This window comes from Lissotriton vulgaris, chromosome 8 (genome assembly GCF_964263255.1).
Source record: "Lissotriton vulgaris chromosome 8, aLisVul1.2, whole genome shotgun sequence".
In the NCBI taxonomy this organism is placed as follows: domain Eukaryota; kingdom Metazoa; phylum Chordata; class Amphibia; order Caudata; family Salamandridae; genus Lissotriton; species Lissotriton vulgaris.
Genome location: NC_141696.1, coordinates 266,447,298 through 266,466,162, shown reverse-complemented (window position 1 = coordinate 266,466,162; position 18,865 = coordinate 266,447,298). Strand labels below are relative to the sequence as shown.

Sequence of the window (18,865 nt, the reverse complement as noted above, 5' to 3'; positions counted from 1 at the left end):
CTAGGAAACCCCACATTTTTTTAATGTCCTGAAACATTGCAGTCTGTGGAAAAGAAAACATCTGTATAGGACATGTCTTGCGTTCCTTGAGGAAGGCAGGCTCCTGCTTGAACTAAACCAAGCCAAGTGTTGCTAGGATTCTATCGATTCTGACCACTTTTACTCTGCAACCCTACTTAACGTATGTGCACAACACTCAACATAAGTTTGCCTTAAACTGCTTCAGGTTGGATACTTTCCATTATCTACTAACATTTCCTACCCAGAATAACTGGTATAAAACTTTAATCAACTGCCCATGTGACAACACCTCGACATGGGGAAAGGCAGACCAGTTATAACAGAAGTAATTGTTGGGGTAGAACATGGCGGCCGTGAGCTAAGCAGTCGCTTGCCGCGCTGGTAGCTCCCCTGCCTTGATGCTGAGGTTTAACGCCATTTTTGCCCTAAAACCTATGGCAATGCTGGCGTGAATGCTATACACTTCAAAATAATCCCTTTTACCTGGTAGTAGTGCGGGCGGTGTGCGTTGGTGACTCTGTGGATTTGCCGCGCTGCCTTGTTGCTGCCTCGGTTCTGAGGATCGGCTGGAAGTTGACGGCGTGTCAGCTGCTGCGTGTCCGACTCGAGGTGCTTCCAGTAAAGAGAGTGGCAGAGTCAGCACCTGCAAGGCGGCGGGAGCCGCCGCTTTCACGCTGGACGAAGAGGCAGTGGAGCGAAGTGCTTCTGATTGAGTTTTGACCGGGGAGGCCAGAGAAGGGGTGGCCGTGACTGCTCTGGGGGCGCAGGAGCGTCTAACAGAAGGTAACATAGCGGGCCTCTCACCAGGAGAGCCTCGGGGAGGTCATATTGCACCGTATTGCCTTAGAAGAAAAGGTACCTTCACCACCACCATTATCTCTGTCGCTACGAGAAGTGGCTATAAGGGCAAGGTGGCAGGGCAGCTAGAGGCATCGGCTGGGGGCACCGAACAAAGTAGGCAGACCAAAAAAAACATCTAAAATTAAATCAAAAGACAAACCTGAAAAGTAAGCAAACAAGGAGGGTAGCACTTTAAAAAACATCACAAAAGTATCCCTTGAAAATAGGCAGTTACTCGAGGGGGAGCTAGCGGAAAATACTGACGGTATTACTGACGAAAGCTCTTCTCCCTATTGAATATAAAAGGGAAAAGGCCTAAGTAATATTAAAAGAAAGGGCTCCCCGTCGGAGATTAAAGTTAAAGTAACTCCCTCGCTGAGGTCATACTTTAAGGTTCTGCCGCAAGTTTTGGACGTTGTGGAGCAGGGGGAAGCTCTCAGGACAAATAGTGTGCAGTCTCAATCTTTTTCTAACATGGCAACTGAGATTCCCCAGCCCGTGTCGGAGCCCTGCCCCCAATTAGAAACTAGCTCAGACACTTTGCAAATTTCTGGTCTGCCATTGAGTTCTTCTATTTTTCCAGAGTTGCAGTCACAGTCACAGTTACAGCTACAGAAGCAGCCACAGCCATAACTATTGCTGCAGAAAAAATCGCAGGCTGGGCAACTCCCTCAGCCGACGGAGCCTCTAGCACTAGGAGCCTCTGAAATGTGTGAGACTACAAGCGTGAAAAATCTCCCAACAGGTGAAATCGACAAAGCTGTTATTGTCCACGGAGTAGTGGAGACAAATACGGGTGCAGGCGCGGTGGCGAGTGATGACTTTCCCCTGGGTACTCCTCTAGAGTCCTTATTTCTCACTATGGCAGTGGATATTAAAAAGGGTTTCACAACCTCGGAGGCAAATCAGGGGGATATTAGACTTTTTTGTGAAACTATGGAGAAAAAGCTAGACATTCTGAAATCCAGGACGGGGGTCCAAGAAAGCTCTGTGGAAGAACTTAAGACAGACCCGGGAGCAGCCAAACATAATATCGCCTTACTTAGAAAAGGGGAAGCTGCACTCAGAGACCGAGTGTAGTCACTGGAAAATGACTCCAGATGTAATAATCTGCTTCTTCTGAATGTGCCAGAGGGGAAAGAAGACTTAAAATCCTTTATTATAGCCCTCATCAAGGAGGTAGTGCAGATTGATATATCAGAAGAGCGATTGAGGCAAGATAAAAAGAGGATACACAGAGACCCTCATAGGAAAAATCCAAATTGCACAAAGCCAAGGAGGATCTTGATCAATTTCCTCCCTTTTGAAATAAAAGAGAAAATTCTAACGGCGGCCCTTAAATTAAAGTCTTTGAAAGCAAGAGACTTCATTTTTGAAATCAGTTTGGATCTCTTACGTGCCACTCTGGATTGCCAGTGGGAGCTGTGGAGGAGAATGGAAGACTTTAAGGAATTGGGGGCCGTGGTCCAACTTAAATTTCCGGCCCAATTGAGAATCATGCTAAACAACAAGATGCACAATGTGAGAACAGTGCAGAAGACAAATGATCTGCTAGATAGTCTTAAATAAACAAAATGATTTTTTTTCTCTTTTCACGCTATGAACAAACCATGTATAGTCATATATTGTAGATAGCCACCTGCCACTTACTAGAATTTAGGTGAGGTTTACGAGGGGGCTGGTCAAGCATTATTGCACTATATGTAGATATAAGGTGTTCACATCAGGGTTATATATGAATAAAATGTGATACTTGATGAATACACATACATAAGCATTGTCATTAAGATTTTAAAAAAAGGCAGAGAAGGGTCCACTGGCAGGCAGAACCTGGATTTATCAGGTAAATAGGGGTAGGGTTCTCTAAGGGGGGAGGGAGCAGAGGGGTAAAAAAGAAAAGGTAATCCTCATTAGTCTTTTAGCACTATTAGGCTTTCTTTTGTTATTCTACTGTTGGTCAGGAGTAGATTCTGTACAGGATGGGATAGGTTTAAACTGTTTTTTTTCTAGTCTGCCATGAAAACACTCCAATGTCTATCATGGAACGTAAATGGCCTCCGTGTTAAAAATAGGAGGGAAAGAATTTTTCAATATTTGAAGGATTCACCCGCACAAATAATTATTCTGCAGGAAACCCACCTTATTAAAAATGAAATTTTTGAAATATGTCAGAAGGTTAGGTGGGTGGATCATTGTCTCTGTTCTGGTCAGTCTTCCAACATCAGGGGGGTTGCTATATCAATTAAAAGGCAAGCCAATGTTATTGTTCAGAATGTGAAGACGGATTCAAGTGGCAGATGGGTCATAGCAACTATTTCAGTAGAGAATACCCCTACTAATATAACCGCTACTATGGTCCTAATCAGCATGATCCTTCAACTTTAAAAACAATCTTTTTACATCTACTAGGACTTCCAGATAAGACAGTTTTTGCTGGAGATTTTAATATAGTCCTGGATCCTCAATGGGATAAATCACCAAATAGGAGAGCTAACATTTCGTCCAAATCTAGGGCCTTCTTGAAATCTATGATAAGGCAAAATGCGCTAACCGATATTTGGAGGGAGAGGTCTGGTACCCAACTAGGAGTGCCTTTTTATAACAAAAAATACAGACACAAATCTAGGATAGACTATATTTTAATTAGTAATGATTTAGGAAATAATATCAAAGAGATAGGCTATCTGACCCCCACCTTTTGGATCATGCAGCTGTTTGGATCGAATGGGATTACGGAGGGAAACCCCAACAAAGAGTTTAGTCGTTTGATCGAACTATTCTTTTAGATAAAGAAGGTATCACTTTTTTATCCTAGGAAATTCAATCTTTCCAAGATATAAACATTGGCTCTGCCAACATCACTGTGGTTTGGGAAAATCTAAAAGCCTATGTGATGGGATTGGCTACGAACAGGACCTCAAATAAAAATAGGAAGTATAGGGAGGAAATCTCACAAGTAGAGGGTCAAATGAAAGAGATTGAAAAAAACATAATAGAAGAGTTAGATCAGGAGCAAATACAAAAATTAATTGATAAACTGGAATCTCCGAAGGCACTTTTGGAAAGCACAGTTCAGGCTAGAATCTCCAGCAGATGGGCGGCTAGTAAACTGGCTCATTTTGAATGTGGTGAGGGGGCTGGTAGATTACTAGCCTGGAAGGCTAAATCAGATACGGTGCGCACTCTGATTGAGGAAATAGTAGATGTAGACTCCAATACAATAACAACTAATAACTGTTGCAAGAGACTGGTTAAACTTAATCCATCTTCAGAGAGGCAAAATCTAGAGGTAGAAATCTCGTAGCAGGAAGTTAGGAAGGCACGCTCAGCCTGTAAAACTGGGAAAGCTGCAGGGCCGGATGGCCTTCCAGTAGAAGTCTATAAATCTATGTGGGAAGTCATAATTCCATGTATGACTAGACTCTTTAATAAAGTCCTAGTAGAGGGGGTTAAACCACCTTCTTCATGGGGAGAACAAGCATCACTTTGATTTTGAAACCGGGTACATCTTTCACAAATTTTGGGACGTATAGACCCATATCGCTCCTTAATTCCGACTATAAGGGTTTTACTTGGATCCTGGCTGATAGACTAAGAGCAGTTGCAGGAGATTTACTGCATACAGACCAGAACTTTTTTTTAAAAGGTAGAAACCTTTTTGACCTTACACATGTCTTGATAGGGGCGATTGATTACTCTTCTAGTTTTTCCCTTCCATTAGCGGCCATGACGCTTGACGCAACAAAAGCTTTTGATAGAGTAAATTGGAACTATCTTGCTGCAGTTTTGGAGAAACTGAATTTTGGCCCAAAGTTTTGTCGAACTATTAAACTCCTATATAGTGAGCCATCCGCATGGTTAGTAGTTACTGGCAATTTGACAAAGCCTTTTAGCATCAAGAGAGGAACAAGACAGGGCTGCCCTCTCTCTCCCCTCCTCTTTGACCTGTATATAGAGCCATTTGCTTAGAGTATTAAGGAGGAGTCAGCTATAATACCATTCAAGAGCAGCTCATGATAGAGAAAGGTAGCCCTGTATGTGGACGACATCTTAATTTTATCATCAGATCTAGATACATCATTTCCCCAAGTCATTAGGTTGGCAGAGGCCCGCCAAATCTAAATGCTGGTGAACCATAGTTTGACTACTGTGTTTGCTGTGGCCAAGCTTCTCTAGTGTGCAAACGGAAGGGCAAGTGGAGATTTGGCTAAAAGACTGGCTGCCCAACTTGGAAGGCCAGAAATTCAGCAGTTTTTTTAGAGCCAGTCACTGCCAGGCTCACACTGGTGGTAACAGGGCAGTATAAAAATATAAAAATGCACCCCTCACAATGGGAAATGACTCGGGGGTCTTTGTTTTTTTTAAAAATTTATTTTCAAAACAAAATCCCAGTTTGGTGTTTTGTTTTTGAATATTAAAAACTTAGTAACATTTCTGTAGGGCTCTGTTATGTTTGATGTAGCCATACATCAAAGCTGCAGTGCATTCACAGGAATCTCTGCTAAGGCCCGACCAGAATTGCTAAATGTGTACATCACCTACGCAGAGGATGGCCCAACCGCCAATACATACATTTGGCCTGAACCTTGGGTTACAGGGCTATTTCTAGAAAATAAACTAATAGTGGTGTTAGTTTGTTCTTTCCTGAATAAATAAAAATAATCTTAGGTTGTGAAGTTTTATGGGGAAGGATGTTTTATTCAGTGCGTGAAATGGAAAAATAGAAGTGCAGGTACCCTGTACCAGAGTACCTGAATGTTTCAGAGAATTGCCGGTACTCTCCAATTAAAGCATTACGTCGCTCTTGAAAAGTGCAGGTACTCTCCCTCTCAAAATATAAAAGTGCCGGTACTCAGTATCAGAGAGTACTGGCCCATTTAAAGCACTAGTTTTATTGTTTCTCCAGTTTACCTTTGACTACCTCTACTGCCTATTTAGTAGGAGACACGTGCATTTGATCCCACATGAATAATGAGGCAGTAAGCAATTACCACCTTCTCCAATTATGCCTACCATAATTCCTTTCCTTGTGCTTCAGTTTTCCTTTTTTAAATCGATTATGAAATAGTTTTCATAGAAAGACTATTCGGATTACTATTAAACTGCCCTTCTCCCATCATGCCCTCTTCCCTAAAATATCAGCCTCTGACTCTGACCATGATTCTCTGTTCTGAACTTGTTAACTAAAATCACGATTTTGTCACGTGCTGTAAACTCTGGCATGTGTTAATATAATCACAGTTATATCTAACCTTAAGGCAAATGTTAAACATGGCTGCACTCTAGTTCACTGAGCAACAGCAGTATAAAATAAAGCAATAAGCGCATGAGCATGTTTTCTCTCTCGACCAAAATCGCACAATTAAAATACCTTTTCTCAATTAAAATGTTCCAAAACACTGGCTTCATTGTGCTTCAGTGAATGTGATGCATCCAGCTTTTAGGAACAACCAAACATGTTGTCGCTTCATTTGAATAATGTTTATTGACCAGATTGCTTATGTACAACATTGCATCTTTTTGTAAGGATATTTTCTCATTTAGAAGTATTGTTCCAGATGTAGAAAATGACATGGGGCCTTATTTATGAAGGGCTTGCGTCAGTTTTGTGCCGCCGGTGCGTCACTTTTTGTGACTCACCAGCGGTGTAAAAAATGTGCCTCGTTGCGCCATATTTAAAAAGTGACGCATCTAGGTAGATGCGTCACTTTTTAAACCCCTGCGCCGCATTATACCTGCGTCAGGTATAATCTATGCAGAGGGGGCGTTCCCCCGCAAAAAGCCTCGTAATAGTGACGCAGTGAAATCTATGAGATTTCACTGCGTCACTTTTAGGATGCTGTTGCATCAAAATCTTGCGCCTGCCTCACAGCAGGCGTAAGACTGACGCAAGCCCTTTCACATGGGGCTTTCCCCATGTGAAAGGACGCATTGCTGGAGTTGCATCACTTTTGTGACACACTCCAGCAATGCGTCACTTTTGCGCTTACAGATACGTCAGAAATACTGACGTATCTGTAACTCCTTGCGACATGATGCGTCATAGATGACGCATCAGGAATGTCGTAAGGAGTGCGCAGTGAAAAGTGACGCATCGCTGTTTTCACGCAGCGATGCGTCACTTTTCATAAATAAGGCCCATGGTATCAGCGCATGTCTACATGTGATGATGCCACCAATGCTCGTTATGAGATGCACTGTGAAGAGGAGCATTGTGAAGGAAACTAAACGAGTATTATCCTGTGATTTGTTACATTGCTGTGCACATTTAGGGATATAAATATTTATTTTGCATCTTTTATGATAGTGTTTCGGTTGAAATTGTTTATTTTAAAGTTTAAATACACGTCTGTTTATTAAAAACATGCACAATTTTACTGTAAAATCATGTGAAAAAATCGGATTTTAGTGCTTTAACCTTTTAGGTCGAGCATTCAAGACCTCTTGTTAGGTCGAGCATTCAAGACCTCTTGTATATACTTTAGTATATACTAATATACTTTAGTATATACTTATATGTTTATGTACTTTGTGGGCTCTGGAGATCAGCCCTAGGACTTGTCTGCTTCCGCTTAGGTACTTTTTTTCTGTTCAGCTGCCACTATTTGACTGTCTTGGTAGAAAACAACCAGCAGAGGTCAGTACAAATACCAGAATTGCTTTCTGCTGAGGGACTTCATTTTTTTATTTTTTCAGGCAACTGCCTCTATTTAACTTGCTTGATATAAAACGACATGCAGAGGTCAGTAAAATATCAGAATCACTTTAGCAGTCTCTATATTCCAGTCCGTAGAAATTGTCTTCCGCCAGCACCCATAGACAATATATATATTTTTTTTAATCTTGTATTTTCAGTTATGATCACCGAAGGCCCTGATTTTATATTAAAAACAGAGCTTGGAATATAACATTTCCAGTTAAAAGACAATATTTCTCACCATGTGTTCCCATACCTGGCGTGTCACGCATTTTGGTGCTGACTTTCCCTCCATGGTAACGAACAGTAGATGTTTCAGCACCCAGGATAATGTGCTGCACAGCTAAATACAGAGAAGGCCCCAAAGGCGAGACCGATTGTTTGTTTTTCATTAGTTCCTTTTGCTTTCTCAGAGACACCAAAATGTTTCACAAACGTTTTTTGTTCTGTATTGTGTTTACTTGACTTCGATCAGAAGTCCTTCGAAGTTGGAATATACATCATAGAATTATTTATTCAGAGATGATCGTAATGTATAATTTACTGTACTGATATACATGCAATGTTGATCAGAGAACAGCTATGAATATGAGTTATAGCTTTTTCAGTATGTTTTTTCTTTTAATCCTTAAACGCTTTTTTCCTGTTGTGTCGTTTTAAGCAATCGGTGAACCTGAGACATTAGACTGGTACAACCCACAAGGAGAGAGGATCATTTCTTCCCAGAGAATTGTGGTACAGAAAGAAGGGAGCCGGTCGCGGCTGACGATTTACAATGCCAAAATAGAAGATGCCGGAATATATCGATGCCAAGCCACAGACTCAAAAGGACAAAGTCAAGAAGCAACAGTTGTTCTGGAAATTTATCGTAAGACATTTCTTTATACATGTTTCTTTATATTTAAATCCATTTTGTGTTTTTTCAAGAGCTACCTGTTCCTTGGTAATATTTACACATACTTAGATAACTGCAGTGCTTAATTTGTGCCAGTGCTTTCTGGTGCTCGGCAATGGCATTTATTTCTAAACGCCTGCACATGTTTTTCAGAATGCACCACATGGTGGCCTTGTGTGTCTATATTTTTAGATGAGCGCATCAGTGGAGAAAGCAAGTGGTTAAAAAAATTTAAGAGAAGTTACACCGCTAGGGCAGCCAGGCCATCTCCACAGTTCGACCTTGAAGTTGGAATACTCCAATATGTCGACTGTAGCAACAGGAGCTGTGGATGCTGCCAACTACAAATGGCGACTTTGAAATACCTGGGCTCATGACACTTTTTTTTTAGAAACGAATCTCTTGAATAGCATTGCAGGAGCCATATCATGGTATGCCTTTCTTTTGTTAATTTATTTAACCTGATATTGCTTTATTTTCAGATATTTAGCTCACAAGCAGTGAGTTGAAAACGGTTTGCCTATTTCTGTTTCTGAGTTGTGCTGTCTCAAAATAAAAAAAAACACATTCTGTGAAATATTAGTTTATAAATGAATTCACTTTCCTTCCTGCAGGTGCATTAAACAGGTGTTCGGTTCTGTGGTGTGAAAAAAAGCTTATGGTAACAACACCCAGCCCTTCTAAGTTTAGGCTGTCTGTGAGGCATTGGTGTGAACTACAATGATATTAAAGGGAAAGACGCAGATGCACACAGTGCCTGCAAATGTGTATAAAACCTCCGTACTTTTACATCAATTTAAAAAGCCCCAGTGTCTAAATAGCTTGTGTCACCATATTCCATGAATACACATTTTCATAGTTTACATTTCATATACTAGTGTCTAGTTGACGCAGTGGAAATATCTCAAACTACTCAACTGATTAGCTCTTCAATGCCTGGTCAGGAGTAATATGCAAAAAAGTGGTGGATGGAATGCTTGAATTAATCTCAGTCACTGTTAATTACGCCATGTCACCTCAGTTTGGACCCAGCCATATGTAAATCGGCCTTGACCTTGCTCCATTGGGAACAGTCCAGCCTGAACTGCCAGGCCAGGTCCTCCCTGAACCAACAACACCAGCGACTCAGTGCTAGTTTCACCCCAGTTAGAGCTCATCAGGCATTTATAGCTTGTTTCAGTGACTGGTCCTGGGTTGCTTGTGCTCCGGGGCAGGGAGGACCTGTCTTGGTAGTTCGGACTAGACTGGTCCCATTGGAGCAGGGTCAAAACTGATTTGCATATAGCTGGGTCCAAACTAAGGTAGCATGGTGAGCAAAATTAGGATGGACTTGGGTGCGGCCTGAGAAAATAATCAGTGGCTGAGATAAATTCAAGCATTTCATCCATCACTTTTTGGTATACCTTAGTGGCCAGGAGCTGTAAGTGCAAGATAAAAGCAACTTCAATAGCAATAAAAATAAAAAATAAACTTAAAAAGAAGGAAACTTATAATTTACATTAATTGAATGTTAAATATTTCTTTACTTCGGGCACACTGCTTAATCGTAGACCCTTAGCCAACAGTGACCTGATGCATCCACCTGTATGGCTCCAACTGGACTCACATGAGTAGTGATGTGCAAGGCCTCCACTTCTGTTCTTCACTCAAGTGCCCTCCACTTTCGCCTGCAGAGGTACTTGGTGAAATGGGGAAGGGGTGATGAATGATCATTGACTCTCCTGCAAGTAGGGCACTTTCTGCATGCTGAGATTCAGTCGATGCCCAACAATATGCCTCAGGGCAAGGACTACAGGATGCCTAATGTCTGCACAACAACTAGCAACATTGCAGCTGCAGTCCCTGCAGGATTCCCCGAGGGGCAAGAGGTGGGATCTCCACCATTTTGAAAGAATGCTGCATGGAAGTGTCCAAGTTTGTGTCTGTGTAGCGGGTGTTGCCAGATGAGTCTCACGAGTCCATCAGAGATCCCAAGGACACTCAAGGTGAGAAACTCGGCTGTAGAAGACACAAGTAGACAAGAGGCCAAAATCCCGACCACTGCAGCAATAAGTAGGCAGGTGTGCAAGGGCAGGCTGGCTTAGGATATATCAAGGTGCTGGAGAAAGCGTGTGTAAGCAGCAGGAAGAGCCGGAGCGTAAATCAGCTAATATCAAAAAGCCACGATAATGGCAAATGCTACTCAATTAAAAGTGGCTTACATAACATTACTGTTTGTCCTGAGTAATGAGTGAATGAACTATTCTGCATAGGTCATTCAAATAATTGCCATTAGAACTGTATTACTCTCGCCTTGTGGGGATTATGGATTCGACTTTGAAGTTTGCTGTTAGAGCTCATGTTGTGCAGGGCTTTGCTTGTTCATCTGCTTCCCTATTATTTGCAATCAAGATCCGCCAGACTTCTCATCCCTGTCTCATTTGTCATTTCTATAATACCATTGTGACTTACTAATTATATTGGGTTTCTGTGATCATGATTTAAGGCATTGCTAAGGCAACCGATCCTGATGAAGACATCATGCTTAAGTCATATTGTGTGATTCTGACTGTTGGTGTAGATTATATTTAAATGCTTTGTGCATATCAAAAACGTTGCAACACATCTTTCTTTCCTAAAAAAGATATAGAGCTTTTGTGGGGTGAAGTTTGGTATGAGAGGCAGAGAAATGTTGAAATTGTAGTACCATGGCATAGGGTTCGATTAGGAGAGATGAAGGTTGAAGGTTAGACAAGAGGGCAGGGGATTCGTGTGAAATGAGTGGGACAGGGGCAGAGGAAATAAAACAGTAACAGAAACCAGGAAAGTAGAAAATGAGGTGACGTCTAAATAAGGGAAAAATAAAAATGAACAGCTCTAGACAAAAAGGTGTTGGGAGATGAGAAGGAAATGGGTATGGAGATTTTGGAGGAGAGCAGGGGATCGATCATCATCTTTAAAAAGTATTAACAGGGTGCATGGCTGCAAAGGAATTATTTTTCAATGGCATTAATTAATAAAAAATAAGTCAGGTCAGCGTGTTAATGAAAAGAAAACTTTTACATTATTCGACTTGTATTCATCAGGGTAAGCTTACCTGCAATTCTATGTATTACAAAGGGATTCTGGAATTTATTAGACCTGGGAGCCTTAGGGTGGTCTTCCTCCCAACATTTTGCCTTCCTCCTCCATTGTTCCTCATCTCGCAATTGCTGGCATTGGCAATTTGTAAGCTTTACCACTGCTAACCAGTGCTAAGGTGCTTGTGCTTTCCAGTTTAAACATGGCCATATTGGTTCATCATCAATTGCCATATTTAATTTACTTGTAGGTTCATAGTAAAGGTGTACTACATGTATCCAAGGCCTATAAATGAAATGCTACTAATAGACCTGCAGCACTGGTTGTGCCACCCTCTTAATTAACCCTGGTAAACATGTCTCAGGCCTGCCATTGCAGAGCTTGCGAGTGCTGTTTTGAATTGGCATTTCAATCTGGCAAAACAACCTTTTGAAAGGCCCAAAAATTCATTTTTAATACATATAACACACCCTTAGGGTGGGCCCTGGACAACCCAGAAATCAGGGTGCAATGTATGTAAAAAGTAGGGTATGTACTTTTAAGTTTTACATGTCCTGGTAAAGAAAAACTCTTGAATTCATTTTTCACTACTGCAAGACCTATCGCTTCAAATGGAGAACATTGGAGTTGCCTTATTACTTTTTATAAAGTGTAATTTCCAAGAGATATCTGGTTCATGATTGGTGTCTCCGGAATCCTAATTTACAATCCTAACTTCTGGTGAAGTTGGATTTTAAGTTACAATTCCGAAAATGCCACCTTTATAAAGATGGCCTTTTCTTGCCTTAGCAATTTGGTGCCTGCAGCCTGTGTCTGGTCACATGATTGGATGTAGTTAGCAGTTGTGTTTTGTGTATTCCTACTTGAAAGCCACAAGCAATGGAAGCCTACATGTAACTGGATGGGCCATCACTGGCAGGATGGAAGGGAGGAGCTGGGCACAGCATTATTTACACTTGAATAGGCTGTGTCCTGACCACACAAAAGGCTGCATTCCAACTGTAGTTAGTCTGTAATGATACTAAGTTAACTGAAAATTGTTTGCCCATTGAGTATTTTACTGGGAAAGATTGGGACTGTGCTATTCACAGGGACTTCAGCAGTGCAAAAAGAGCATTATTTGTAGAGTAGCAGACACATTTAACCTATGTGGGGATTTAAGGTCCTCTGCCAAAGTTCAATGAGAATTGGCATGGATGAATGGGGTTGTCTTGAGTGAGATAACGTAGTACAACCATCTGACTTGAACAAGAGAATTGTCAGTCTAGTTCACGGAGGACATTGAGTGATTTGCAGCATAAAGAGGATGATTTGAGAGTTTTTCTAGTGGCTGGGTTGGATGAGGGAGTAGGCAGATGTGGCCAGAACTGTAAGTGATAGACAGTGCCCTTATGATTTTCTGATTTGTGATGAATATTTTGGAGGACATGTTCTGTAGACCATATTTGCTGGAGTATTTGGTGTCAGACACTGGCCCTTACTTTACTAGTTCAAAATTGTTTAAATATTTGGATGGATGTGGTATCCCAAAAAGAAAAGTAGTATGTTATCGCCTAAAAGCTAATGGACATGTTGAGCACTTCAACCACATTATCAAGGAGGTTATTCAGTTAGTGATCTGAGTATCGATCTGTTTAAGTAAATCTGTAAAGGTGTTTCATCATTTGAATTCATTGTTGGATGAAAACAAGGTTAGTCCCTTGCCCTGTGGTGGTTGAATGGAAGGACTGGCACTTCAGGAGTATTCTGAGTTTCTAAGTAAATGGCGTTTAAAAGTATACAAAGAAAGGCAGAAGAGTAAAAAACAAATCAGATTGCCTGGGATGCATGGGAAGTCACACTGAAAATGGTCTGGCCCTAGTAGGGTTGTTGATGTCTTGAATTGTGCTGTGAAGGTTGAGGTAGGTGCAATTTGAATACAGCTTCAACATTTAAAGTACCAATTGCAGAGGAATCTCAGTGTAGCAATGAAGAGGGTGGTGTCCTCCTTGATATTGATTCCTTGAAGCAATCATAGTACTCTACTATTACAACAGATACATCCCAATTGAGTGCCATAATTCACAGAGATGATTTGGATATTTTGGGTTTCACAACTAGCATAGCTCCCGTACCCCACTCTAGGGATTTGATTCTCAATGATGGCATTGGTAGTCACTGGATCAGAATGCCTCCTGGGAAATATAGAGATTTTGTGCTGTTATAATGTCCTTCCTCCCAAAAGGTGTTGGTTTCTGTAGACTTTTTAAGCTCTTTGTATATGTGATTGTTACTTGTTCCCCTCTTTTGCAAATTTGTTTCAGTGTAGTGTATTATGTATTTGGCTCCACAGCCAATGTATTTGAGAACCTCTTCGAATAAGGGGTGGATCTTCCTGTCAGTGCAGTCATTCACAGGTTCTTTAAATCCCTGTCCTTGTGACAATTTTTCTTAGCAAGTCACCTTGCACTTTAAATTTTTCTGTAACTTTTACAGTATTGTCCAGAAAAAATGTATCCTTCCATTTTTAAAGACTTGTCATTTTGTACAAGTAAGGCCCGGTCTGGTGTATCTACAAATGCTCTCTTCCACAATGGTCTGCTTTGGGGTCGTAAGCTTTCTTTCAGTAGCCCTAAGACATAGGAAGAGGTTGTTCAAGGAATAGAGAACCCCTGTTTGATTCTGTGCCTAGGAGCATTGCTCTCAAGGACACTTAGGGGCATATTATCAAGGGGGTTTATCTCCGCTTTTTTGGCTTTAAAAGCCAAGAAAGCGGAAATAACATTATCTCCCTATTACCTAGCTGTCGCTAACAACAGTTAGCGACAGCTAGTAGGAGATAGCGACCATCTTGGGCCCCACTTTGCATGTCAGTGAATTTATCACTAATGACATGCAAAGTGGGCGTGCCAAGATGTTAGCGACTGAAAACAGTCGCTAACATCGCTATCTCCTATTACCAACTTTTGGAGATATTCGCGCTAAACACGAATATCTCCAAAAGCTAATACCTGCCCTGAGCAGTTCTTAGCCATGTTATCCAATGGGAGGTGGATAACATGGCTAAGAGCATTAGCTCGGTAATGCATGAATATCGCTGACTTTTCAGCGATATTCATGCATTGCGCCGATTTTTATCGCATGTGCGATAAACCTTGGTAATACCAAGGTTTATTTGCAGTAAAAATCGCCGCAGCTCAGCGGTAAATTTTTGTCTCTAACCAAGCAATAGCAATAATTATCGCTATTACTTGGTAATATGCCCCGTATTTGTACTTGCAATGTTATATTTGCAATTTACATGTCCAATTTTTAAACTCATGATTCTGTGATTCCATGCTCTTTTAGTTGATTTTCATCGTTAGAAATGAACATGCACTGTCTTGGATTGTTTGTAAGTTTTCTTTCTTCATTATTCTCTATTCTCTTCATGCTCTCTTTCTTCTTTTTCTTTTCTTTCTCCTTTTGCATATTCTCTTCTCTCATTGTTCTTCCACATTTCCTTTTTATACCCTGCAATCTTCCTTTCTCTTACAGAGTTTGCATGTTTGCTTTGCTTCCTTTCTTTCTTGTTTCTCATATCTAGTTCAGATCTCTTACTTTTTGTGCAGTTGGTTTGATATTGCTTGTATTTTTATTGATTTCACATGTCATTCTTATTGGAATTGTCCCTCAACTGGTTTTTTGATGTGCTTTTCTAAAATTATGTTATGCCTTTGAAAATATTATCTTGGAATGTTCGAGGTTTACATTCACCAATCAAAAGACAGAGAGTATTATCCCACCTGGCCAAGCTCAACACAGATATAGCTTGTATACAGGAATCACATTTGTCAGCTGATGAATCTGCTAAATTGAAGAGGGGTTGGGTAGGCGAAGTTTATTTTTCCCCAGGTGATGGTAAACGTAATGGAGTCTTGATTTTGTTTAGAAAATCTCTTTCAATTAAAGTAGTAACGCATTCTGCAGACACTTCAGGTAGATGGGTGCTAGTGAATCTCACTCTAGATAACGTCCCTATTTCTATTTTAAATGTTTATGCTCCTACGAGTGGCGACAGCACTTTTTGGACCTCCCTCGCACCGCTTATCACTCAATACTACGTTGATAATTTCATCCTTGTGGGTGACTGCTATGAAGTTTTTGACCCATTTTTGGATAGACACTCAGTTAGTGCATACATTCCTCATAAGTCACAAAAATCTTTTACACAACTCATTACACAATACAAACTTGCTGATGCCTGGAGACTCTGCAATCCCACTTTGCGAGAATACTCCTTCTTTTCACCCCCTCATCAAACTCAATCACGCTTGGATTATTTTTTTATCTCTCATCAATTTACCCAATCCCTTATTTCTTCTGACATTGGCTCTATCTTAATTTCTGATCATGCCCCAGTCTCCATTGTTTTAGATGTATTGCAAAAACCTACTTCTATTAAAAAATGGCGTTTCAATAATGCTCTCCTTCTCGATGCACAGTTTGTTTCTTCTTTCACATCCTTTTTTCATGAATATTTTTTGTTTAATCACACGGATGAAGTTCCATTCCCTGTAGTTTGGGACGCTTTCAAAGCATCAGCTAGAGATTTCATCATTCACTATGTTTCTCGCAAACGGAAGAAAGCCCAACAAGCCACCAATGACCTCCTTTCTAAAATTAAAGAATTAGAGCACTTATATTACACTTCCAAATCAAAGGATTGTTTAAATGATCTTATCGCCACCAAAATTCAATTTAATAAAGATTCCACGTACAATGCCTCCAATTTCCTCTTAAAATCTAGCGCCAAGTTTTATGGTGGACAGAATAAGGCTGGGAAATTGCTGGCCAACTATCTAAAGGTAAAGAAGAACAAGGTCAATATTGAATCTATCTATAGTTGTGATGGGTCACTAAAACACAAAAGTGAAGATATCCTACAGGAGTTTTTGCATTTTTATGAAACATTGTATTCGTCTGAATCATCTTCTTCTGAACAAGACATTTTCCAATTTTTGTCCAAGATTTCCTCTCCTTTCGACACTCTTCCGGATCTTTCCTCTTTAGAATTAGACCTTACGCAGAAAGATCTCCTTCAAGCTCTTAACTCTTTCAAACATGGTAAAGCTCCAGGTCCCGACGGTTTCACTGTTGAATTCTTCTCCTGTTTCTCCAAACTACTTATTCCCAAATTACATACTCTTCTTTCCACTTTCCTTCAAACTGGCTCTGCTTCTGTCTTTTTCTCTGATGCCCTTATTTGCATTATCCCGAAACCAGGTAAAGATCCACAACATTGTAAAAATTATCGACCTATTTCTTTAGTAAATATTGACTATAACATTTTTTCAAAGGCTTTAGCATTGCGTTTAGAATCTTTTTTACCCGAGCTTTTAGGGAAAGAGCAATCCGGTTTTGTTAAAGGTAGACTGCTGACGGATAATACTAGATTGTTTTATGACATTCTCTCTAAGACCTCGCATAGCTCTCCTCCCCTTGCAGCTATAGCCCTGGATGCAGAGAAAGCTTTTGATCGAGTTGAATGGCCATATCTGTTTAGTACTCTGAAGTGGTTTGGTTTTGGTCCAAAGATTTCCACCCTGATTTTGTTCCTTTATTCCCGCCCTAGAGCAGCAATTTCGGCAAATGGTACCTTATCCTCTTACTTTTCTCTTAATAGAGGGGTTAGACAGGGATGCCCACTTTCACCTTTTTTATTTAATCTTGCTTTAGAACCTTTCCTTTAGAGAATTCTTCAGAATGCTAATATACATGGTTTTAATTTCCACGACTCTGATATTAAGATGGCAGCATACGCTGACGATGTATTATTATTACTCTCCCAACCAGACGCATCCCTCCCTGCTTTTTTGGATGAAGTTAATTCATTTGCACAAGTATCTGGCTACAAATTAAATAAGGATAAATGTGAGATTTTGCCACTTACCAAACTCACTCTCAAGGACGATTTCTCTGCTTCGGGCTTTACTTGGAGCCCTAACTCTATTAAATATTTGGGTCTACATTTTACTTCTTCTCTTTCGGGCACAGTTACTAAGTGTATGGATGACTGTTTACAAAAATTGACTACTCTCACTAGCAAATGGCATCCTCTTTATCTATCGTGGTGGGGAAGATTAGATACAATCAAGATGATGCTCTCTCCCATTGTGCTATTTACAATATCTAACATACCGTTTTCTATCCCTTTGAAATGTTTCAAGAAAATTAACTCTATTTTATCTTCCTTTTTGTGGGGACATAAAAAGTCTTGTATGTCTTTGTCCAAATTAATGCGTTCTAAAAGAGAGGGTGTGGTAAACTTTCCGAATTTTGCCTTATATCATAAATACGTTTTATTGAATCAAGTGTCGAACTGGATTACGGATTCCACATCATCCTCTCCTCTCTGGTTGGCCTTAGAAAAGTCTTTTATATCCCCCGTTTCTTTCAAAGAATATCTTATGTTTTCTCGTAAACCTCAATCTTTATCTACTCCTATTCTTAAGTATACCTCCAAAATCCTTCCTTCCTTTCCCATTTCCTCCTTTTTTGATCAACCTATTTGGCACAATACATCTATATTAATTAACAATAAGCCGATTATTTGGAAATCCTGGAGATCACGTGGCCTTATCTGGGTGCATCAATTGTTTCACCAAAATCAGATCATCCCATTTGCATTAGCTGCTACTTCTTTCAATCTACCTCCCGCTTTTCGAGTTAAATATTCATTATTGTCACATGCATTACAACTTGCCTACGATGCTTCTCTTGCTGCACCTCCTCCATCAAACCACGTATCCTCCGATATGTCTTCACTGAGTTCTTTACTTCTTAAACAACCTAAAGCTTCAAAAATCTACGCCTTGCTTCAAACTCAGTCTTCATCTCGCACGAAAACCACAACTGAAGAAACCTGGGAAAAAGACCTAGAAGTCTCCTGGCCTATCGAGCTATGGGACAAATTATGGCTTAAGATTCATAGATCTTCCAGAGCAGCTAATACTACTCAAACACTATTTTTTTATTTATAATTGTTTATTATTTTCACCACTAGTTCTTAGTAAACAATACCCAGATGCTTCTGATAAGTGTTGGTCCTGCTCCTTACCATGTGCAGATCTTTTCCACATGCTTTTTAGTTGTTCCCATGTTCATAATTTTTGGCGGCAAGTTTGGTCTCAAATTAACAAGATTTTTTCCTCTAATCACTCCTTCTCTTTTCTTAGGGAGTGTTTCCCCCATCTGGGATCATTGCACTTTCAGGGTTAGAATAATTGACTTATTGTTGGCAGTTGCTTTCCAGCAAATAACAAAAAATTGGAAGGATTTTACCAAAATATCTTATCAGGCTTGGTGGTATGCTGTTTGCTATAATCACAGGT

General features: G+C 40.3%; 1 protein-coding gene across 2 annotated transcripts in view; it reads left to right on the top strand.

The window, feature by feature from the left end:
- NCAM2 (neural cell adhesion molecule 2) overlaps positions 1–18,865 on the top strand; it is a 1,306,184-nt gene that overhangs the window by 470,741 nt on the left and 816,578 nt on the right. For both annotated transcript variants that reach the window (XM_086934039.1, XM_086934038.1), the window contains exon 3: positions 8,220–8,426. In XM_086934039.1, the coding sequence (XP_086790165.1) occupies positions 8,220–8,426 (207 nt within the window). The remainder of the gene's footprint in view (positions 1–8,219; positions 8,427–18,865) is intronic.